This window comes from Ochlerotatus camptorhynchus, unplaced genomic scaffold (genome assembly GCF_037179485.1).
Source record: "Ochlerotatus camptorhynchus isolate MF236.1 unplaced genomic scaffold, CSIRO-AGI_Acam_v1.1 ptg000238l, whole genome shotgun sequence".
Lineage (NCBI taxonomy): Eukaryota > Metazoa > Arthropoda > Insecta > Diptera > Culicidae > Ochlerotatus > Ochlerotatus camptorhynchus.
The window spans coordinates 126,218-152,196 of NW_027040728.1; the positions used below are offsets into that span (position 1 = coordinate 126,218).

General features: G+C 37.9%; 1 protein-coding gene across 3 annotated transcripts in view; it reads right to left on the reverse strand.

Annotated features, from left to right (window-relative positions):
- Positions 1-23,221, reverse strand: part of unc80 (unc80, NALCN channel complex subunit) — a 57,269-nt gene extending 34,048 nt beyond the window's left edge. For all 3 annotated transcript variants that reach the window (XM_065225825.1, XM_065225824.1, XM_065225823.1), the window contains exons 1-8: positions 23,109-23,221; positions 16,614-16,857; positions 15,596-15,622; positions 1,587-1,607; positions 1,329-1,474; positions 1,099-1,261; positions 733-943; positions 324-667 (exon numbers count right to left, since the gene is read on the reverse strand). In XM_065225825.1, the coding sequence (XP_065081897.1) occupies positions 324-667; positions 733-943; positions 1,099-1,261; positions 1,329-1,474; positions 1,587-1,607; positions 15,596-15,622; positions 16,614-16,760 (1,059 nt within the window). In that variant the 5' untranslated portion in view covers positions 16,761-16,857; positions 23,109-23,221. The remainder of the gene's footprint in view (positions 1-323; positions 668-732; positions 944-1,098; positions 1,262-1,328; positions 1,475-1,586; positions 1,608-15,595; positions 15,623-16,613; positions 16,858-23,108) is intronic.
- Positions 23,222-25,979: the final 2,758 nt, after the last annotated feature.

Consider the following 25,979-nt stretch of genomic DNA (forward strand, 5'->3'; position numbering starts at 1 on the left):
CAATGGAACCTGTTAAGAGATGAACTAGCCTAAGGCCAAAAATCCCTAAAAAAAAAAAATAAAAAATAAATGGAACCTGTGTTTATTTGAAGATGATCGGTATCTGGCTTTGTACAGAAAGTTTTTTTTTAGATTTATTACAGTTGTAGGAAAGAGGAAACATGGTCGCTTGTTGCAAATAGCATCGTGTGTCCCTATCAGGGTTACTAATGACTAGCGTCCGTTAACGTCTTCAATGCGAATTCGCATTGAAGACGTTAATGATTAACAACCCTGGTCACTGCACAGCACGTCTCAAGCGCTTCAAATTATTCGATACTTACACTGTAGGTATCAATCCGGTCAAAGTCGAATTTGGTCGCTATTTTATCTGGTCGTTCTCTTCCACCCATGGGAATCTGTTTGCTTCCCTTTCGGCTGGTAGATTGATGCAAAAGGCTAGCATCGGCGGTGTAGAATGAAGAGTCTGCTAAATTGCCACCAACGGGTAGTTGGAAAATTACAACCCGCTCCTCCTCTACACTGGATGCTTCCTCGGGGATCGTTTCGGGAAACACGGAATCCTTCGGTGACGAAATATACGACATCTCGTCATCGTGCTTCAGAGTTTCCGAAAACGAGATGCTGGGAGGAGAGTCGATGCCATGGTGCATAGTTTCGGGTTTCTCTGTTAAATAGTTTATATGTATTACATCCTTTTGGTCTGGTAAATGGATTGCAGATGGTTTTTACTTGGGGAAAATACTTCCACCGACGGTGTTGTGCTCACGGAGTTTAGGAAATTTCGAGCCTTGGGTTTTACGGGCGCTGTAAAACATGGTGCATTTGGAGCACGATATTCCCACATTCCTTGCCACATTTTCAAACCATTTTCAAGGCGAATGTTCTGAAAGTCTGATTCCTTCAACATATGAGCGATAGGTGCAAACAGATAGATGAATAGCTGTAAAATACCACAAAGCCTGTATTCAAACCTGCTACTAACTAATTTCCGTAAAATTTATAGGAATTTATAATTGACAAGTTAAAGAATTCCAAAGGATCGCGTCCAATTGTTTCGTGGCCAAACGTGGAATTCTGGCACTGAATAATTCTTACCGAAATAGTTGGGATAGAGAATAGATAGCTTTGTTTGCTTTTGACCTCCTTGTTTGCTTCCAAATCGTCGTCGGCACATTCCTCGGCTGCGAATAGTAAAATCCAATGAAGCGTATAAAGGATTTTCGTTTCGGCTGCTCCTAGCGGTTGTAAGTCCTTAACTCTGAAACAGTATAAATATTGTCAAACATTCTGATAACAGTTTCGAAAGGTTTGCACTCAATTATTACCGATTATGCATGAGCGCACCGGCACAGTGCATGACGTGAGGCAAAGCGGCCTGAACCAGTCTCCATCGGGGAATTGATTTCAGTGCGGATTCAAGCGATGGAGACAGCCCATAGAACATGTTTTGCACCAGTGACTTTTCGAACGACTATATTTTTGGATGTGATGGATTGGCCAGCAACAGCGAACAGAGCGGAAATAAATTAAAGATTCATAATTTCTCTCGCTTTAGCACCACATAATCGAATAAGCTAGCATACCTTGCAGGCCTCTTTTAGTTCCTGTGGATGATGTTCCAGAAGGGGCAGGGCGCAAACGGCGGTCGTCATGGGATTCATGGAATTCATTGTTGTCAGGGACGATGACGATAAAACGAGGTTAAAAATAAACCGTTCATGATTATTGAGTTAAAAAGTAGATGATCAACAGGATAGCTAGCAGATTGTGAGCACTTTATCAATACTTAATATCCCAAAAGCAGAAACGAGTGAAAACAAAGCTGACAAAAATCGAACAGTTGGTGTACATTTAATACAAATCAGACAATGATATGCTTGTAAATATTGAAAATCATATCATAATCGAAATTATATTATTAACGTCAATCAAATGCTGTTATCCTAAATCCTATTTTCTACGGAACAAGCATTCTATAGATTGCCGAGGGCATAATTCGATACAAGCACCAAATTCTGAATAGTATTTAAGTATGGAAAGTTTAATGATTGTTCAATCTAAGTTTTTAATTTTTTATGGCAATTATTTCATAAGTATTAGAAAAAACAAAACAAAATGAATATTATTTTATAAATAATATTTCGCCCTCACTTTGCTTAGTCAAGCATGGCTCGATTTTCAGTCTTGATGAAATTTAGCTTATTTCTTGATTTCCCTGGGCGTAGAGTATGCTTGCCATATATGTATGCAAGAAATTAGCATGAGAATCGCAAAAAAAAACAACAAGCGTTGAATTCTCCATTTATAAGGACTTTGGTGGATATTCTTCTTTATGCTTTTTTACACTTAATCATTTTTTACATATTTACACTAATTTACACTACGGAGGCGAACCAGCTTCAGGCTGAAAGCCTTCCTAATAAAGAAAACTTAACTTAATTTACACTAATGATTTATAGGTTTCAGTTTCAAAAGAGTTATAAAAATTGCAACAAGCTGTCAATTTAGATTATTTCAAATATTAAAACTTCGAGCTCCTATATTAACCCGTTAAAGCGCAGAACAAAATTTTTGTTTTAAATTGTTGTATTTAAGAGATGTCATGGCTGATTTAAATGTATTTTTTTTACATCATTGCGGTAAGTGATTCTTACAATTGGGGGTACTCCTTGTCTGGCCCCACCCTCTTTTTATATAGTAAATAATGCGTGGACACGGGGGTGATTTTTAATCTTCATCGCATATTTTGCCTCACAACTCATGTGACAACATATTGATTTTTTTTCGTGGGAATTATAATAGATATTGTTTTTTTTTTGGAAAACGGTCGATCAAAAAGAGAGGGATATTCGAACATTTTAATTTATTTTTAAAGTGTCGAATTAAAATTATTCGTTGTAAGCTTTGCATACGACAGTTTTGTATTGTGTCTGTATTTCCGATGGAGAAAATGGTAAAAATACTTTTGAATATAAAAACCAATAAATAATCCATAACAAATTTAAAAACGCTCATTAAAAAACACCCAAATAATGCATAAGACCCCAGTGAAAATCCCTTAAAATGTGTGAATGATCCATAGAAAATATCAATATGATCCATATTTTCAGTAAAATTTAGCAACACAATTGTAAAAATGTACCACTAAATATCTAATGAATGAGCGAAATTGTAAGAATTACCCATACACATATTGCAAATGATCCATAAAACATTCAGCAAACAACCTTAAACTAATGAAAGTGATCCATAGAAAATCATGTTTGCGCTCTTAAAAATATAGGCATAATCCATGAATTAGACATATACTGTTCATGTTTTGGACACTCACTTTTTGATTTTGTTCCTTCTACCTTTAAAAGATATTCCATTACTACGTAGCTACTTGGATTTACTGACATACCCGTGTTTTTTGAGTTGGAAGTGTGAAGCGACGGGTAAGCGTCTAGAACTAGCTTCCATAAAAATTAAATAATAATCTTCTTAACACTCTGAACATGATGCTTCTGGTCAAATGTGTAACGGCAAAATTGTAATGTTTGAAAAATCATTGCTCAGCTATTTATTGATGAACTTCAAATCTATGGCGCTACTTGAAACTCAATACTTTAAAGTTTTATTCGGTATGGATAGGTTTAAAATCTATTGATAAATTGCTGAGTAATCATTTTTCAAACATTATCAATTTGCCGTTACACATTTTAACGGTTGCATCGTGTTCGGAGTGTTAAGAAGCATCCTAGGGAATATTTTTTAGAAGCTTCTTCTAGATGCTTATTCTAGATGCTCGCCCATCCCTCTGCTTTTTTGACAAAAAACACGGGCAGAACAGTAAATCAGAGTAGCTACGCAGTAATGGGGCAATTTTCCAAGGTTTGAATCATTTGTAATATGTTTAAGGGTAATTCGCGCAATTTCAATGCTCATTCTTTAGAAATTTAGCGGTACATTGCTAAATTTTACATAAATTATGGAGCATATTGATATTTTTTATCGATCACTCACACTTTTTAACAGATTTCTTGCGGTGTTTTATGGATCATTTGGATGTTTTTTAAAGAACGTTTTTCAATATTTCATGGATCGTTTTATCAATTCTAAAGGTGAAAATCACATTTCCAATTGTTTCTACTACGCACATCATGCAATTGATTCAGTTCGTTCTTACCCGAGCAGAAGAAAATAAATTATGAATATCTAATAGACCTGATATCAACATATGGATGGTCCCACCTCTTAGGCCTACAAAGGTGTGAGCTGGACGATTTATCTATAAGATAATTAAATATGACAATTTAACCAGGTTTGCAAAAAAATCGAACTGGTTACAGTTACAGATATAAATTCCCTCTAGAGTTTACAGTTGCTTCACAGCGATAAAATATTCATAAGTATTACAAGCGATCAAGAGTTCATGAACAATCAACAAAGCATCCTATACACTAGCAACCCCGTAATCTGATGCTATCATAATTTTCAGCTATGTCAGGAATGCTCATGAACTCCCGACATTTGCCAGAAAACTTACTACTAACTCAAGGTATCTTCCAAATAAGTTGCAATTTTGTTTATCAAATGTTAAATTCAGTCTTCTATATTTGCAATACGCGCGCGCAAACCTTTGTAGACTACTCAAGAACATTTTTTAACTGTAAATATTAAATCACACATTAAAAATCCATCGTTACCATCGGGGTGAATAAAATAGTTTTTGCAGTGCTACAATAATTAAAAAAAAAAAGTCGTACAGCTGTCATATACAAAATAATCCCTTAGAGATAATTTCGTCAAGATACCTAATTTGTCAAGTCATAAAAAATCACTGGATAAGTGGATCAAAACACAATTTTAACGTGTGAAATGCAATGATTCTTAAATTCTGCTAGTGTTGCTAAACGTTTGATATGTCTAGGCCTCGAATTGAAAATATTTATTCCTTTATAATACAATGAATTTTGTGGAGCACAAGTCAAGTGTTCTTATTTCATCCACGTTTCTAGTACACTGGAGTCGCTTTTTACGCGGGTGATACGTCCCGCGTAAAAAAAACCGCGTAATAAAAAACCGCGTAAATTTCGGAATCCGCGTAAAAAAAAACCGCGTAAATTCCGAAATCCGCGTAAAAAAAACCACGTAAAAAAAACCGCGTAAAAAAAGACCGTGTGAAAAAAAACCGCGTAAAAAGCGACTCTAGTGTATAACGATAAACCGCGTAAATTCTAAAATCCGCGTAAAAAAAAACCAAAATCCGCGTAAAAAAACCGCGTAAATTCCGAAATCCGCGTAAAAAACACCATGTAAATTCCGTAATCCGCGTAAAAAAAACCGCGTAAAAAAACCGTGTAAAAAAACCGCGTAAAAAGCGACTCCAGTGTATTATAAATCACTTCCTCTTTCAATTCGATCACACAACACAAATATCGAGGTAGCAAACCGCTAACTACTTTAAAAATGAACACCCTAGCGTCTCGAGCCGAGAACGTCCCATGGCGGCCGGGACGCCGCTTCGAACAATGGTCTATAGAAACTTTTCTTGTGCGTGGATAGATAAACCCTTTTAACACAATATAGTAGACACTTAGGGTAGGTGTTCCAGTAATAGTGGTGTACCTATAGTTGCGGTATGGAGGTTGTGCCGGAATAGTGAAGAGGACTCGGATAAGATTATTTTTCATCGGTAGCTGTTCTAAAATAAAGCAAATTTGCATATTTCGAACATAAAAATAACCCAAAAATTACGGAAAATCATTAATTTTCCTTAAGATTTTCACTCCGTTGCACCTTTAGTTGCGGTAGTGTTCCTATAATAGTGGAACTCATAAGAAACCAACGCATTCCACTATTATAGGAACCAAAGTTAGCAACTACCACAACTACTGGAACGGTGTTCCTATTAATGGAGGATGAGTTTTCAAAAAATTGCATGCAATTTTATTACAGTATAATATTTTTCTATCAAAATAGAGGTTGAAAGCTATAGATTGACGTATAACAATTGTGTGTACATCGTTTATTTATTGTTTAATTAATAAATTGGCTTAGTACCTCCACTACTGGCCCACCCACCCTCTACTTTTGCAATAACAAAAAAAAAAACGATTTATTTTTTATTTTTAATGAGAACCTCCCCTTAAGGTATCGAGATATTCGTTCCCGATCATCTCGATACCTTAAATTGGTATGGATGAGCCTGACATAAGAGGTAAAATACCAAAAAATAATACCAAAAATATGTTTCCTCAATACTATTCCAATACCAAATTATAATAATGCAATACCAAAACTATACCACCCAGGTATTCTTTCGGTATCCAAATATCAATTTTTGGTATTTGCAAAGTATTTTCCATGTAATTTTTTGGTATTAATCTTTGGTATTTTAACTCTTATTCATGCTGGTCAATACCAAATTTTGGTATGAGATCAGAATTAGATATTCATTAGCGTACGGACGGACATGCGAAGAGCGGCAGTATAGTTCATTTTACGCGATGACAGCAGCCATTTTGCCTGACATAACAGATAATATTGTTGTTAATTTCTTAAGCGGGTAGGTAACTGTAAAAGTTCATTAATTAATTGAAACATCAGTTCATCAGAAACATCTCGTGGAATGGTATTTTTCCCCAAAACCTATGAAAAGAATCATATTTCAATCAATTAGCAAAACATAACATCACTTCCTACAGTGCATTTTAGCAATTCGTAGCTTGTAGCAAATAAAAAATTTATTTTTAGATTTTTTAAAAAAGAAGATCTTTTAACACTCCGAATACGGTGGGTAAAAAACTTTACGCCGACTACGAAGCCTCCGAAAAACGTGTAACGGCCAAGGTTGTAAAGACTCATTTCAGCTAAAATAATGTTTTTCGGAATAAGAAAACCAAAAGATGGTATGATGGCATGTTTTACTTGTAACTTACAAGAAGAGGTTACAAAGTATGCGTTGGAAACATAAAACCTGTAAATGTTGCTTTCTATGAGTCACAATCAGCGATTTGCTGATCGCTGAGTGAGTGAGTGAGTGAGTGAGTGAGTGAGTGAGTTTGTGAAAAATCGCTGATTGTGACTCTCATGAAGTGAAATAAACAGGTTTAATATGTCAAACACATTCTTTGCAACCTCTTCTTGTATCCTACCAATTCAAAATTTGATCATGGCATCTAATTATTTCTAATTTAGAAAAACATTGTTTTAGCTGAAATGAGTCTTTGCAACCTTGGTAACGGCAAGTTTGCAATGGCACAACTTAGCCATTTCTTAATTAATTTCAAAAATTATGGTACCTTTAGAATTCCTAGGGTTTCCAGATTTTGATTGCAAAAAACTCAAAAATAGAGTCGTCTGCTTTTTTAAAAAGCGAAAAGAGTTGTTACACGTTTTTTTGAAAGGTGTGTTTGTAGGGCTTTGCAAGTGGCGCAAGATCTGTAATTTAGATTAATGGGCACAAATGTTCACAATTAGCCAGAATACAGCCATGGTTCCTATATATGGATCCTGGAGACAACGGAACGGTCCTCGAAAAATCCGGAACATCCGTAAAAATGGTCAATCCATGATCCTGATCCTAGAGCTCTGCGGTTTTTTGGAAAACATTAGGAACTGTGATATAAACAAATATTTGGGGTCGTGACATAAACATGTACCTGGATGGCCATGGGACCATCCTCCGGAAGATCCGGAACATCCGTAAAAGTGGACAATCCATGAAACTGATCCTAGAGCTCCGTGTTTTTTTTTAACATTAGGATCTGTGATATAAGAATGAATTTGGGTCATGGACCCAGATGGCCATGGGACCGTCCTTCGGAAGATCCGGAACATCCATAAAAGTAGTAAATCCACGATCCTGATCCTAGAGCTCCGCGTTTTTTTATAAACATTAGGAACTGTGATGATTGAAATAATTTGGGCTTGTGACATAAACATAAATCTGGATGTCCATAGGACCGTCCTCCGGAAGATCCGGAACATCCGTAAAAGTGATCAATCCATGAAACTGATCCTAGAGCTACGCGTTTTTTTTATCATTAGGATCTGTGATATAAGAATGAATTTGTGTCATGGACCTTGATGCCCATGAGACCGTCCTCCGGAAGATCCGGAACATCCGTAAAAGTGGTAAATCCACTCTCCTGATCCTAGAGCTCCGCGTTTTTTTAAACATTAGAAACTGTGATGATAGAAAGAATTTGGGGTTGTGACATAAACATGAACCTGAACGTCCATAGGACCATCCTCCGGAAGATCCGGAACATCCGTGAAAGTGGTCAAGCAATGAAAATGATCCTAGAGCTCCGCAGTTTTTTGAAAAAAACACTAAGAACTGAGATGATAGAATGAATTTGGGGTCGTGACATAAACATGGACCTTGATGGGTATGGGACCGTCCTCCGAAAGATCCGGAACATCCGTGAAAGTGGAAAATTCTCGAAACTGATCCGAGAGCTCCGTGGTTTTCGTGAAAACGTTAGGAACTGCGATATTAGAATGATTTTGGGATCGTGACATAAACATAGACCCAGATGGCCATCGGACCGTCCTCCGCAAGATCCGAAAATACCGTAAAAGTGGTCATTGTATGAAACTGACCCTACAGCTCCACGGTTTTTATCATATATAAATTAATTTGCGGTCGTGACATAAACATGTACCTAGAAGGACATGGGACCATCCTCCGCAAGATCTAGAACATCTTTGAAAATGGTCAATCTTTGAAACTGATCCTAGAGTTCTACGGTTTTTTCGAAAGCATGTGGAACTGCGATATAAGAAAGAATTCGGGGTCATGACATAAACACGTACCGGAGAAGAACCAGTCCAGGGCTGAAAGTCTCCTTAATAAAGACAAAAAAACACGGACCTGGATGACCATAGGACCGTCCTCCGGAAGATACGGAACATCCGTAAAAGTGATCCAGAGGTTTCTTATATCACAGTGTTTAAAAAAGAACTGCAGAGCTTTAGGATCAGTTTCACAGTATGATACATTTACGGATGTTCTGGATCTTTTGGAGGACAGTCTCATGGCCATCCGGATCCATGTTTATGTCACGACCCTAAATTCTATCTTAAATCGCAGTTCCAAGAGTTTTCGAAAAAAAAACACGGTTTTTTCACAGTTTCATCGATGATCCACTTTTACGGATGATCAGGATCTTCTGGAGGACGTTCCAATGGCCATCCAGGTTCATTTTGACGGATCTTCCGGAGGACTGTCGCATGGTCATTCGGTTCCATATTTATGTTAAGACTCCAAATTCATTGTAATATCACAGTTCCATGGTTTTTCGTTCTTGGATCAATTTTATGGCTTGCTATCTGGCTAAGGCCTTGTTGTCCTCTGCTGTCCGAAGAAGTCGTCTCCACTCTACTCGATCCATGGCCAGACTTTGCCAGCCTCGTAGTCTGCGAAGGGTCCGCAGGTCACCTTCTACTTGGTCGATCCACCTTGCCCACTGCGCACCTCTTCTTCTTGTTCCTGTTGGGGCGCTTTCGAGAACCATTTTCACTGCGTCGTCGTGCGACATTCTTACGACATGCCCAGCCTACCGTAGTCGCCCAATTTTTGCAATGTGAACGATGGATGGTTCTCTCAACAGCTGGTGCAATTCTTGGTTCATTCGCTTCCTCCACGTTCCGTCATCCAAGGGCGCGTTTGTCCTCCACGAGCATAGTCACGGTCTCGTGGCAGTAGACGACCACCGGTCTAATCAGCGTCTTTTAGATAGTCAACTTCGTGGCGAATTTTATTCGACCGGAGCGTCCTCCGGAGTCCAAAGTAGGCACGATTCCCTGCCATAATGCGTCTTTGAAATTCTCTGCTGATATTATTTTCGACGGTCACCAGTGAGCCCAATTACACGAACTCATCGACCACCTCGATTTCGTCACCGTCAATCTGAACTCGGGGTGGGAGGCTAACATTGTCTTCCCTAGAACCTCTTTCTTTCATGTATTTTGTGTTTAATGCGTTGATGGCAAGTCCAATCCACCTAGCTTCAGCCTTCAGTCTGATTTACGTTTCCGCCTTCGTCTCAAAGTTCCGTGCCATGATGTCGATGTCATCGGTGAAGCCAAGAAGCTGTCTTGATACTCGTGTCTATCCCAACTCTTCTGATAACAACTTCTAACGCGATGTTGAATAGCAGACACGAAAGTCCATCACCCTGCCGTAACCCCTTTCGAGATTCAAAGGGACTCGAGAGTGTCCCCGATACTCGAACAACGCACATCACTCGATCCATCGTTGCCTTGACCAATCGCGTCAGTTTATCTGGAAATCCGTACTCGTGCATAATCTGCCATAGCTGATCACGATCGATTGTTTCGTATGCGGATTTGAAATCGATGAACAAATGATGTGTAAGCAAGTTGTATTTGTGGCATTTATGCAAAACCTGCCGAATCGCGAATATGAACCCATGAATTCCTGCTGGTATTGCTCAAGAAATCTCTTGAAAATGGTGACAGGCGGCGGCGTATAATTTGGGAGAGTACCTTGTAAGCGGCGCTCAGCAGAGTGATCGCGTGGTAGTTGCAGCAATCCAACTTGTCGCCCTTTTTGTAGATTGAGCATACAACACCTTCCTTCACTCTTCCGGTAATATCCCCTCCACTCAAATCTTGGCAATTACCCAGTGCAGCGCTCGAGCCAGTGCTTCACCACCGTATTTTAATAGCTCACTTGGTTGTTGATCTACACCAGTTGCTTTGTTGTTCTTCAGCCGACCGATCTCCTCCTCAACTTCTTGAAGATCAGGGGGCCGGAAGCCTGTCGTCTTCTGCGCGTGCTCCAAGGACTGTTGCCGTGCCACCCTCGTTTTCTGCTGCATCACCGTTGAGGTGCTCGTCATAGTAATGCTTCCACCTCTCAATTTTATGGTGTGACCATTTTACGGATGTTGTTGATCTTCCAAGTGACGGTCCCATTGCAAGCTGGGTACATGTTTCAGTCACGACCACAAATTGATTCTTATATCACAGTTCCTAATGTTTTTGAAAAAAAAAATGCGGAGCTCTAGGATCAGTTTCATTGATTGACCTCTATTACGGATGTTCTGGGCTTATGACCCCGGCGTAGTGGTTAACATCCATACCTCTCACGCCAAAGTCACGAGTTCAAATCTCACCCCCGGACAAGTCACGAATGACCTAAGAGTGTTAAAGTGACTATAATAAAAAAAAAAAAAAAAACTTATCAGAGGATGGCCATTTGGGTCCAAGTTTGTTTCATGACCCCAAAATATTTCTTATATCGCAGTTCCACATGCTTTCGAAAAAACCGTAGAACTCTAGGATCAGTTTCAAGGATTGACCATTTTTAAAGATGTTCTAGATCTTGCGGAGGACGATCCCATGGCCTTCTGGGTACATGTTTATGTCACGACTGCAAATTAATTTATATATGACAGTTCCAAGTGTTTTCGAAAAAAAAACCATGGAGCTCTAGGATCAGTTCCATACATTGACCACTTTTACGGATTTTTCGGATCTTCCGGAGGACGTTCCGATGGCCATCTGGGTCCATGTTTATGTCACGATTCCAAAATCATTCTAATATCGCAGTTCCTAACGTTTTAAAGAAAACCACGGAGCTCTCGGATCAGTTTCGAGAATTTTCCACTTTCACGGATGTTCCGGATCTTCCAGAGGACGGTCTCATGGCCATCAAGGTCCATGTTTAGGTCACGACCTCAAATTAATTCTATCATTTCAGTTCTTAGAGTTTTTTTTTTCAAAAAACTGCGGAGCTCTAGGATCATTTTCATTGCTTGACCACTTTCACGGATGTTCCGGATCTTCCGAAAGATGCTATGGATGTTCAGGTTGATGTTTATGTCACAACCCCAAATTCTTTCTATCATAACAGTTTCTAATGTTTATAAAAAAAACGCGGAGCTCTAGGATCAGGATCGTGGATTTAATACTTTTACGGATGTTCCGGATCTTCCGAAGGACGGTCCCATGGCCATCTGGGTCCATGACCCAAATTCATTCTTATATCACAGATCCTAATGTTAAAAAAAAAACACGGAGCTCTAGGATCAGTTTCATGGATTGTCCACTTTTACGGATGTTCCGGATCTTCCGGAGGATGGTCCCATGGCCATCCAGGTACATGTTTATGTAACGACCCCAAATATTTGTTTATATCACAGTTCCTAATGTTTTCCAAAAAACCGCAGAGCTCTAGGATCAGGATCATAGATTGACAATTTTTACGGATGTTCCGGATTTTTCGAGGACCGTTCCGTTGTCTCCAGGATCCATATATAGGAACCATGGCTGTATTCTGGCTAATTGTGAACATTTGTGCCCATTAATCTAAATTACAGATCTTGCGCCACTTGCAAAACCCTACAAACACACCTTTCAAAAAAACGTGTAACAACTCTTTTCGCTTTTTAAAAAAGTAGACGACTCTATTTTTGAGTTTTTTGCAATCAAAATCATCTGGAAACCCTAGGAATTCTAAAGGCACCATAATTTTTGAAATTCATTAAGAAATGGCTAAGTTGTGCCATTGCAAACTTGCCGTTACACATTTTTCGGAGGCATCGTATTCGGAGTGTTAAAAGAACATCGTTGGATAACACATCTTATAGTTATTAAAATTTTAAAACTAGCATCCACTTGAATCAACTAACAGATAAAGGTGTTTACCACACCACCACAAACCACTGCTGTCTGTCAAACCGATGAACGGGAGTTCATTGCATTTATTCGTGACGTCAGCGTGCAGCTCCCTATAAACCCTTTTAGAAAACTAGTTAAATAGTTAGAAACATACAGATTGCTAAAGTATGATTGTGTCAGTGATTTGTCTTCATCGGAAAATTTTCCGCTATGAAGTTTTTTTTCCCGATGAAAACATTTTGCGTATACGTATACGTGATGTGCGTACGATAAATGTTAGCAATCTCTATGGAATGTTCACGCAAATATTGACAGTTGGCTACGGGATTTTTCGGTAGAGTGACCGAATATGAAAAAGTCGCCATGATTCACGTCTCCAGTGACGTTTGCTTATAGAGATCTCCAAGCGCAATCTCACGAACACTAAAATCCACCATCCATATATAAAAATGAATAAGAAGAAGAACCAAAAAGGTATCGCGATATCACAACTACAGGTAGGTAGTGCGCGGTCTCACGCACACTTTTGTGCATCTGGAGAACTCTATGTGATTACCCTGCGGGCTAAAAAGTTACAGAAGCTTGGTAGACGCGTATTCACGTATCGTTTCGACGCGGATTTTCAGTGGAGTGTAAGGGTAAAGAAACTATCCGCTATGTTTCTCGAAACTGACATTTGATTATGGGAGTAAAGAGTTGCAGAGTCGTCGTCAACGCAAATGGTTTCACCAATACCAATATAAAGTTGACATTGTTTTATTAGGCTAGCATGTTACAAAAAGGTAAGTCCTTTCAATTCATGAAATTATCAGGTTTTTTGATGACCACCGTTGTTTAGATTTTCGTTAGTGCAATAAAACGGCAAGATCATGGCGTATAGAAATCGAAAAATATGAAAATTTCACTAATGTTTTTCTTTAAAAAAGAGCAATAAATATACTAAATTTGTCCCAAAACTAGGCAATTTTATTACGGATTACAATTTCAGAGCAGATGGGGTATTAGTTTTCCTTTACTAATGTGTATTATTGCTGAATAAATTAGTTATTTGCTTGATAGGTCGAGGTGAGGGGCTAGGCTGACATTACATCTCGTAAATAATCTAATTGTAAAAAATATGCAATTGGTTCTTTCTTTGGTTCATATTGTACCATTATAATGTGGCTTGTAACACACATGATTTAGAATTCCTCTGATTCTTAAAGTTGCGAGGAGCCGTGCTTTTTAAAGTGCCATTGTTTTAATTTCCACCAGTGTATAAAAACGGCGTATCAAGAAGCAAAATGAACCACGAGCTGGCCAAACTCTATGGAGATTCCAGTATTCAAGGTGTCACTAATGCTGGAAGGGCATAATGGGTGGGACGCATATTTTCTTTTCATTGTTCAAATTTACATCTCTTACACAATTTGTCTATTTTGAACACTCCGACAACATTTTCCCTTTAGACCGATTGTCTTCGAAGAAATAGCCCAACAAACTGTCTCACACATGTATGGTTAGTGGTAAGGTAAGGTGCTCGTTAGACTGATGCAAAATTTGAAATTTTCGCTCCACAGTGCTCAAACGGTTCCAAATCGGATTATGATTAGCCTCCCAATATTTAAACTCATTTGGTAAGAAGCCGACTTGGCACAAATCATCTGATGTTTATGTGGGAATTACTATGGGAAAACCAAACATTTGGTTCATTGTCTTCAAGGCTTTTTCCATATTGTACTGTTAAAAAGTTCTATAGTCATTCTTTTGGGAAATTTTCTCAGCTACAACTTTGCAGAAAACCGTTTTTCAGCCAAACTAAAATTAAATATTTAATAATTGTTTAAGAGATTGATAATCTTATTACCACCGACAAACAGACGTATCGCTTCATTCTGGATCATCGTTTGCGCATTTAACGATTGGTTTGAATGTTATGGCGCTGGCATCGGATCACTTTGACGTTTCTATATATTCGGTTTTTCTTGCATGCAACATTGTTTGCGAATCAGCAAGCAAGCTTATTTTCCGCGAGAAGCCCGCGAGTTGTCGTTACTGAAGTCCTATGTTTGAACATAATTTTATTCAAAGTGTTACGTCTGATTATCTATGTTAATACGTCAAGCAGCTGTATTGTGAGAAACACTGTTTTCTGCAGTGTGACATAGTAGCCATGATTTATGTACTCTATTACGCATCAGAAACACCAATGTTGCCTGCTGAACAGTTGATTGAGCATAATAATAAGACATCAGTGACTTGAATCATTAATAACTTTTTTTTCTTACATTTGATCGAAAAGTGGTTTTGAAAAAAGTTGTACCTGATAAAATTCCAACCAGCACAGCTAACATTTTTTAAAGCAGAGTGAAATCGTGAGTTTTGAGATAGATATTAGAGACTGTTCATTAACTACGTAGACGATTTTTTTTTTGGGATTCTTGACCCCCCCCCTCTCCCTGCGTAGACAATTGTCCGTGGATAATTGTCAACCCCCCAGCCCCTGAACAAAACATTAGGTTTTCCCATAGTAAATTCTATATAAAATTCAATTGGTTTGTGCCTAGTCAGTTTTTTAAATGAGTTCAAATTTTGGGAGGCTAATCAAAATCAAATTTGGAACCGTTTGAGCACTGTGGATCTAAAATGTCCAATTCATCAGTCTGGTGCTCGTGCTCCAAAGAAAACTGGCCAGATACTTTTTTTTTCAATCTATATGGGTCAACCTTTATTAGCAGTTTTTAGGGTCATGTTTTTGTTACTATGTGCTATTTAGTACTAATTCGTTTTAAAATTTTGACCTTATACTAAAGCTCTAACGAATAATGAAAAAAAAAAATCATGAGGATAGCACAAATAAAACAATTGATTAAATCAAGGAAGCATCATTCCATTTTGGGATATCAAGTATTCACTTATAGAAGATTATTGAACGGGTACGGATAGCAAAAAACGGCACATTATTTACACTTACATGATGTCCAGGTGCATGTTGACAATACTATACACACAGTTATTGTTTTATATGAACAAAATTTTAAACGAGTACAGTGATGTTGTTGAAACATTGTTTTATGCACAGATGACGCATAGAGAGTAGGAAAAGCAGAAAAAAACATTGTTTGGAAGAAAATACATTTAGTTATTATTTACAAATACAGTTTAAGATAACCATTTATACAGTTAATGAATAAAACCAAACGGAAGATACAAATTAATCTTAACGGGTTGAATAATGATGAAAAAAAAATGGATTTACGAGGCACATTCTAATTTCGCCTGCAGATAGGATCATCATAAACATGACCTATAAATTTTGCGCGAAACTGATTCCAATCGAAAGACGACTTGGCAGCGAGCGTTATTCCGGGTCGAAGCGAATGTGAGAACTTGTTGGCACGACATGAAAGCAGAGTGTGAAGTGGTAATAATCAAATAATAACACCCGTCGGCACTATATTTCCCGTCGAACGAGGAAAGCATCGAAAGAGCGTTGGTTCTGTTGAATCCTTTTAGCCTACACCCTGGACTAGCCGTTTGTTGTTGGATGCTAATGGCAGTTATCGTTAGTAATGGATGCATACAACCGTACAGATACGTTGCCTGACTGCTGTTTACTTTGGTGATCGCAAATTGAGAATTAAGTTAACTCACGGAATTTTAAATTGTTTTGGGATTAGCTGGATTAATAAAAATCAAGGTAGTAATTAGAGTCAGTTATTGATAAACGTCAGAGGACAGACAGACAATGAAATCGCACACAGACAGGCGCAATATACAGCTATAACTTCACACGGCACACTTAACCGATTTGTCAATGAAAAGCTCCAATTTATAGCAGATTTGATTCCAATGTTTTTGGAATCCTATCACATAATTTTGTTATTGTTGGTTTTGGCTCAAAAAACAAAATTCACATCTGTTATGAACTGTAGAGGAATAACACATTTAACATATTGAAAAAAGCATGTAAAGGAAACGTAGAAACTTACCATGCAGCTAGCTTCATGTGATTTGCCTAGCTTTGGCCGGATGAACGGAGCTATCTGTTGCCAGAGGAACGTTTGCACCGGCACCGGCACTCCAAGGTCCTGTAGTCCCTCGTCCATTGGATTTGTGGTGTCACTGGCAGCTGCCATGTTGTCTTGAATGGCAGACTAGTGGCACAAAGCAACAGTTTGGAAGAGCAGCCCTTATAGTAGTGGTAGTCGTAGTTGCCGGCTGGATGGTTGCAAGCTAGATGGAGTCGATTTAGAAACAGAATGAGCGAAGGCAGTTTCACGTTAGTGAACGATTGACTTCTTATGGAAATTTTGTCCCAGTGAAATCTAACTTCTACGGTATGTTGAAGCGGTACGGTGTGTGGGGAAAGTTTTGCTGTTGCAAAAAAAAAAACGTTATGTCGATATTTTCAGGCACTAGTTGGATTTGATCGATCATTAATGGCATACATAGTGTATGGTTGGTGGTCTAAAAAGCTAAAATGACCCGCGATGTTTTTCATAGCTTTCCGATTGTTAATTCGTGAATTTAACGATGCTGCTCGCTAAGTATTTTAACTATAGCCAGTGTTGCGAAAATATCAAAAAATTAAATCTCACCAACGTTCAAGATCACGCTTGATTTTCGTAGATAAAAATCAACAAGCAAACTACTGCGGTTGATTTTGCAAGCTGTGATATCGCAGCTCGGAATATCAAGCTAACCAAACTCACCAACTGCAAATCTCACCAAACTGTGGTGAGAGGGATTTTAATGATTCTGGCTTTACACCCGAATGCAACCGCAACTTCCATAACGGGTTACAGCAGTCCCTTCGCATCTGCCATGGGTGAAGATTAAAAAGAGATAGCAAACTATGCTTTCTCTTTCTAAAAAAACGATGTGCAATGGAACCTTTTTTGTGTCGAGTCAACGCTCAGCTTGATTTTTGCACGTTGTGAATAGTCTCGCAATATCAAAGGAGTTTGTAAAATCAATATCAAGCATGATAATTTGTTCCAATATCACGCGTGATATTGCGAGCGCATGAGAGCGGAAAAATATCAATTGATTTCTGATTTTGCCAACACTGACTATAGCATTCTGACACATTAGATTCCAGAATGTATAATGGCAAAGCAGCGAAAAATGGCGCGGGTCCATTTTACCCCAGGGTGCATTATGGACTATTCTTCCCTATACACTTCGTTTTGCTTTCCGAATCTTGGCAATTTTTATTAAAATTTGCATCGCCGAACTTCCGAAGAACAAATTATATGTGGTGAGTCAAGAGACGTAGTTAGGGTTGGCAGCGCTCCTGACAAACCATGCAAATTACGCGCCTGTTATTTACATTATTAGTATTTGACATAATTCGTTTAAAATATTTGATCTAGGAACATAAGTTAAGTAACACTTATTCATAATCATGACTTAAAATTAATATTTTTATTTCGGTTTCTCAGTCTTGAAGAACAAGCGCTGATTACAGTTTTATCATCAGCAACTGGGGCTGGGATCATCATCAGGGCTATTAATCAGATATTAATCAGCTTGTGTTGTTTGTGTGATTGTCCTACAGATGGATATCAGTTAAGAGAGGGGTATCATGATCCCAAAATACATTAATCAACAAAATAACTCAAAGCCATTTTAATTTCACTGTTTTCTGGTAGAAGATTTCAAATTTGTTTTAATTTATTCTTGATGACCACTTCAATAATAATTGAATTTTGACCTTTACTTTTATGTAATCTTTCAAGAATAATAAATTGCTAATATAGCGGCGCCGGTGGAGTAGTGGTAAGCGTGATTGCCTCTCACCGCAAAAGGTTCAATCCCAGTCAGCGCCGACGGGATGTTCTGAGGCATACGAATTATTGTTCAGAAATTCGTATAAAGCCGTTGGTCCCCGGTCCATGAGTTGATGGGTCGACATGTAGGGTCCAGGAGTGGGAGCTGCCTCCCTGGCGTCGGTAGCATTGGTACTCATTACGGAAAACAAGTTCGACGGAAAACAAATCAAGAAAAAAAAAAGCATTTAAATCTGATTTGTATTTGCTGAACAGGAATCTGATGTTGACATTTTAACAAAAGTTGTGGTTTACGTATTTTGTTGCAAAACTAAAAATACGCCTAAATGTAGGCAATGATCATCAGTTTTTCACATGAAATATCCGGAGAACTTCGAGATTATGCAAACAAACACTTCATTTGACGATTTCTCGCGAATTAAAGTTCAATCTCAAAAACTAACAACACAAACAGGTAGATGAATGGTTGCTCTATCATTTGGTTTTTTCACGAGATTGTTCTTTTATTCTTGAGAAATCAGCGATTGACATGTTTGTTTACAAAAGCATTTACGCCCAAATCTCAAAGTTCTCCGGGTATGTATGTAGTCGAAATCGTGCGTTTTAGCAAAATCTGATTTCAGCGACCCAAAATTTAGAAAAATATGTTATTTCATCGATCATAGGAACGGATTAAATGCTGATTCTAATAGGATGCTAAGAAACAGTTAACAATTGGATATTTTGTCACTTCCACAATATTTTATCACTTCCTCAAAATGGTAATTTGATAAATGCTTGATATCATTCCATTGAATGTAACCTACATACAAACAGAGCTCTGGTCGACATTTCGGCGAAAAAGCCATGCCAATTCGACACCAAATTTACCCGACATAATCCGAAATTTATTCGACATCGACCAGACATTGGGTCTTACATTGATCTGACATCGGGTTTCTGGACTTCTTCCATACACAATGACTCGTGCCTAGTGACTCAATTGACAGTGGCAATGAGGTTCGTTTGATAAATTGGCTCTTCAAATGATTTTTTTTAAATTTCTCTTGATTTGTTTTCCGTGCTGAGCACCAATGATACCGACGCTAGGGAGGCAGCTCCTACACCTGGACCCTACCTATAGACCTATCAACTCATGAACCAGGGACCAACGGTTTTACTTACCTCCCCTAGAGATGTTATGCCTCAGAACATCCTGACGGTGCCGACTGGGATTGAATCCAGGCCTGCTGGGGTGACAGGAAATCACTACACCACAGCTAGCCCTTCAAATGATGGGTATGAGAAAATTCTTTTTTGCAGAATTGATTGAATGGTTGTATTGGTTCATCTTCAATCGAATGATATGAAAATTAACAGCACTGTATGTGTGTAAGGAAATATCGTGAAAAAATGAACCCACAAATCCCATTCTGTACACGAGCGCATTACCTACGTATTACGGGTACCTTTACTAGTGGTGGGCGCATAGTTGTCCCATGAGCTATAGAGTTTCATACGTATATGGGACAGTTATGCGTCCATGGGATATTGGTTACACAATACTTGGCTAATGACGTTTAGGCATCAAATTGCCATTGCGAACCATATTCAATTCGCAAGCGATATCCACCCTCATCTCCTTCTGATGATATGTAGGGGAGAGTGGACACACATAATCTCCTGTTATGTTTACAATTATTTGTGAATGAGTATGTTTAGCTGGTAATAGGTGACCACCATGATCTTTAAGGGGTTGCGCCTACCTGCAAACTTTCAAAAATCGATTTTTTTTATTGTCCTAATCGAAAGTATATAAAGTCAAGAATATTTCCTCAAAAGATCAAGTTGATCCGATGAAAATTGTGAAAGTTATGCGACGTACAAAAATATTCACTTATAGTGGACTAAACCCAACTTGAAACTTTAAACGCGATTATCTCGGAATCGTATTTTCAAAACCGGTGTCAAAAATTTCTCGATATGTATACATTCGATTCGTCCGATTCGCTTTGATTTCTGTTCAGTACTATTTTGTGCAGTCCACGATCGTTCGGATTTCGTCTATCATTTAATTTCGATTTTTTACAGCCGATCAAAGACAAATTTAAAGGATCAAAAATCGGCACTTCAGCTTAGCAAGGCCGCCATTTTGTCAAAAAAATTTAAAAAAAACCAAACGATCAAGGACTAGTTTAACACATGCTTAACGATTTGGCATGGTTTTTTTTTTTTATTTCAGATGATTACATCACAAACCGCAGTTGGCACCGCAAAAACAGTTTTTAGAACATCGTCCACGGGGAGCAGCCGTGCGGGGCACCAGGACTTCGTTTTTACAGCATCGACTGATAAATGTACCATTTGATGTGTGTTCAATAAACGGCAGAAAACCGATTTTCAATATGTTGCGTCGTTTTCGAGAAAAAAAAAAATCCAAACTTTCGCATGACCGGGCAGTTCCCATGATTTTTTTTTCTCTTTTGGATGCTTATATGAATCCATTTTGACGTAGGACTACGTCTTTAATTTCTATATTGAGGGTCAATTCAGTCAAATCAAAATTCAGACATGTAACGAAAAATCCCAAACACGGACGTAACGATAGAGCGCAAATCGAACACACGACACATTGCAGGTAGGCGTAACCCCTTAATTAATTTAGGGATTAATTTTGATAGAACTTCTCATGAGTAAAATAATAAAAAGTTTGCAATTATATGAGATTAAAAGATGGTACAATTCTATTATATTCTAATTTCTACTGCCTTGAACTTGACATAAAGAGAGTCCTGGATCGTGGAATTCCGTAAAAAATCTGAAATTATAAAATTTCTCATTTTCTCATTTCAAATCAAGAATCTAGTATTTTTCAAAACTGAATTATTTGGAAAAAAAATCAGGTTTTTTATTCTGGCACTTGTAGATTTTTCTTAAAATATTGGAAAAAGTATCAACAATCCAAGAAAATTACATGCTACTTATGCAGCAGGTATAATGATGCGAATTTTTTTAAAAATGTATGCAACTCGTTGCCAAATTCATCTTTATTTTGTAACTTGTTGCATACATAACTATTTTGGCACTCAGTGCAGAAAAGTGTAACTTTTCAAAAAATACCCAGTGTCGAAAAGTACTACTTTTCAGCTCCCAGCGCCGAAAAGTTCTACTGTTCACACACACAACAGTAGTTTTTCTTCAGCTGTTCAACCCATGGCGCTCATTTGAAATCACTTAAACTAATACTTAAATTTCACACGAGGAATGCCTATTTGAAGTTCATTTTTTGAAGGACTTATTTTTCAATAAATCAGTGAAAAAATTCATTCTGTTTGTTGCTGGTTTGCAACATTATATTGTGCTGATGTATTTTACTTTTTGCTGTACAGCACGGATGCCGCAAAATAGGCAAGAGAATCAATCCTCGATCAGACTCCAACGAAGACGCCGGTCACGCCTTTTTTTACAGGATATTTATATTCATGGCTACTGGAAAAGATTGACTGATAATCAAGACCACAAAAGGATAATTTTAATTTCAACGCTGGGTTGACAACAATGGATTGTAGCCCATCAAGTATAAAGTATGATAGTTATCCCATGCTCATTTTGCTTCAACGTTTATTCCTGCTTAATAAGCTGAACAATAAATTCACACCACAATAAAAGGTGCGAAGAATTCGTCGTAGGTGTGAACATTTTGGGAACATTTATTTTTGAATCATTCAGTTGTTATGAGTTAGCTTTTCATAAAATTCTTATTCTTCCTAATTAATTGTTGAGAATATTCCTAATTTTCTCAGCAGATCAAAATTACAATTGCATATCTCTAGGTAACATCCAAACACAGCAGAATTGACTGCAAGTTGTTCATATATACAGAGATAATATTGACCCAATCGCTAAATGCTGTAACAGTATGAAAACCTCATCCCGTAACAATACTTGTTAACGATTAAGAGTGAGCCTATGCTACAGTTGCTATTTCTTTTGATAACAATAATGTTATCATTTTAATCCCAAACGTGATGTAACATATATATCAATTTGTTTCAGTAATCTGTCTGATCCGCTTCACGATGTACATTTTTCACTAGTTTGTTTATCATCACTTGATTACAATGCGAATTTATCTTATCCATTCAGCACTGATCACGTTTCACCACCTATTTTCTATATGGACACTTCATTCCTCGTCACACCAATCATTACCCAACTCATCTATAAAGGATAATATCCACATAGACCATCGCATATCGACCCACAAAGCACGACAGATAGCACCACAGCAGGAAAAGATTTTTCGTATCCATTATTACACGTTCCACCCACTGAAAGCTGTGTTACACAGCGGAAAGCAAACGGAAGAAAATTCCAATATGTCGCCATCATGCTTTTTTCTTACATCGCAGTAAATTGCAATTTTCCACCATATTTCAGCATAAAAATCCACTAAAAGCTTGCACAATTGGTAGGAAATGATCTTCGGAGCACTTTAGACTGAGATTTGTTACATTATTACATAATGTGCTCCCGTTTTCTTGAGTTTTATCTTAATTTTCATTAAATCTTCACGCCACTTTGTCATCCATGATCAGTACTCCACCCGAATTTTCAATCGCAATTTTCACACGCATAAACCGCACTAAACCGCCCGAAAATGATAACAAACGATTGCAAATTACGTTTTTCAACAGTTAACTCAAAAATTACCTGGAAATATTCACATTTGAAAAGAATTAATTTGCACTAAAACGACTCAGAATGTGCAGCGACATTTTGTTCCAAGCTCCCGGAGATGGTTACTGATTCCTTGGCAGAGCAGAAATGAGAAAAGTCTATGGAAAAAGCTGATGCAAACTGGCGTCGTTTATCTTTCAGATTTCGGAATTTGCTCATGAAAGTTGCAACAAAGCCGAGTATGCGCACTGAAATCGGGTTATATGTTAGTAAACAAAACCACGTGCGTTCATTCACAAAGCCGAACGAGCACATGATGGCTTCGGTTTGTTTTTCACCGGTCTATGGCTGCCGAGTGTTACGGAAACTGGAGGATAATGCCAGGATGCGGGTTTATTTTTGTAAATAGAACAGTGCAGCGAGATGGTTGTTGTCAAAATGCTCCTTAGTGGGAGCGAATAAACACATTGCATGCTGCTTCCGACGGTTTCCATGGAAAACCGGCAAAACGAGACATCTTCGGGCACCGAACCCGAAGCTTCGTTTCTATGTTTACAACGCGAAGGATGCTGCTTTAAGTTTGGTTGTCGTTTCGACCAGTTGCTTTAAGATTAGACTGATGTGCCCAAAGTTATGCTCAAAGCAGCACTTAAAGCTTTAGTACACCGTCTCTTTAATATGCAATCATTCTAGAGTACGGTAAGGCGATTTTGTATTGAGATGAAAATGCTTTCTGCTGCCTTATAGTGTATAGTATAGATACTTTTACTATTAGAGTATGCCTGTTAACTCTTTCTTTCCTTTGGTAGCACAGGGTATTCATAACTATTTGGTCCGTTTTATGATCGTCTATCTAGTTTTGAATAGGCCGCAATGATTTAAACGTTTTGGTTCGTTGATAATTTTCCGCAATATCTATTCTAGGAAAACAACTAAAATACAGATATAATTCGATGTTACGTGCAGTTCTGAAGCACGGAACAATTCATTTTTTTTATTGTACATGCATGTGTGACAAGTAATTGCACAGTAATATGTTCACACAGGTCAAACAATTGAAAAATCGATCAGTCCTAAGATACATTGATAGATTCTCTTCGTCGATTATCTCTTTGCATACCTACGGCCATAAACAAAAGTATCCTACTATTTTCAACACATAATTCGATGAATGAAATTATTATCTAGCTTCTAATACGACAATTAACACATTTTATTAAACCAATAGGGATCGTGGTAAATGTGAGAACTTAACATTGCAAACTGAATAAAGACCTTGAATGGACACTAACTGGCCTTCCAGACGATCCGGACCATTTGTGGAAATGACTACTTCAAAAATCCGACGCTTTTTGTCCTGATTTGGTCAAAACAATAGCACTCGTGGTACATACTAGAACTGTAAAATGGATCTAGATCTAGGATGGTCAAGAGCTGTTTTCAAAGATCTGGAACATCCGCCACTTCACGAAGCAGAGCACATAACGCTCATTTTTTAAATCAATAGGATAAGTGTGTCAGTTTTTGGCACTAGTGTCGTTTAGTTGGCCCTATCTTAATTTTCATATGTTTTCATTCTTCTAAATTTATTTCCACACAAAGTAGTATATAGTAATGATCCCATTTTGTCAGGTTTTTATTTTCCAATAATTTCCTAATATTAAATCTTTCTCATGCATCATGGATGTTTAAGGTATATTTTAGTGCAATAAGACCACTGAAAAAGTGCATGCGTTTCGTAGAACATTAGAAAAGATTTTCAAAAAGAGGGCTGACAAAATGGGGTCATCACTGTATGTACATATAAATATATTTTTTTATTTCAAATTTTGTTTAAGCCCTATGGCCACACACTGGAGCACTAGCGCCAAAACTGGCACGTTTACCCTACTACTCGTGGTAAATTTGTGAATTACACATTGTTAACTGAAGTTGGAGCTGAGCAAATCTCGCCCACTAGTTTTTCGAGGTTTTAATATTGGATGATTGAATTTAATAAATCTCTAAAAACCTAATGTTTGCTTACACGGGAAAAAATCCGTTCCATAATTCGTCAACCTCCAGTCACGATTTTCGGATTCAAGTTAATTTTTCATTTACGAAAGTACTCCATAAATAAAAATCATGAAAATAAACATAACGTCTGCGTTACGTTGCACCGGGCACCAGCAAAGGCTACAAAAGTCATAGAAACGTGAGCTCTGTTCTGACAATCATGATCTTGTTCTGGTAAACGTGATTAAAATTCATGAGTTTTGCTTAATATCGTGAACCTGTTCTCGAAAACGTCAACATTAAAATAATTTCAATGTTTTGATTGGATTGTACAGCATGAAAGTGGATGGAACAGAAAACCACGGAAGGCTTGGCGGGAACTACCGAACAATACAGGTTTCACCCATACCCCAAATTGGCAGCAAGCAGCTGTCCAACGGATGTAGTTGACACACTTTAAGCTAATCAATTCAACGGATCTTCGGACACCATGAACGCAGCTACCACCACCTTCTTCATCATCAAAACAAGCAACAAACACTGATCTTATCTTCACCGATGCTAGCCGAATCGGTGCTTGCTCACCTTCCCTCCCATGCCTTTTCTAGGGTCCAAACTAGCGGAAAACATACCCACCGCCTTTAGGACAATCTTCAAAGTTTTCTCCACAATTGGTACCGCTTTCTCGCTTAGGAACAGGATGATCACTGGTTTTCACCCTTTCCTTCGAGGATTTCGACCAGCATGATGAACTTCACAACAACTCGAGCAGGATCGAATATCTCAATATTGGTATGGATGAGCCTGACATATGAGGTAAAATACCAAAAAATAATACCAAAACAATGTTTACTCAATACCATTCCAATACCAAATCATGATAATGCAATACCACACAGGTACTTTTTT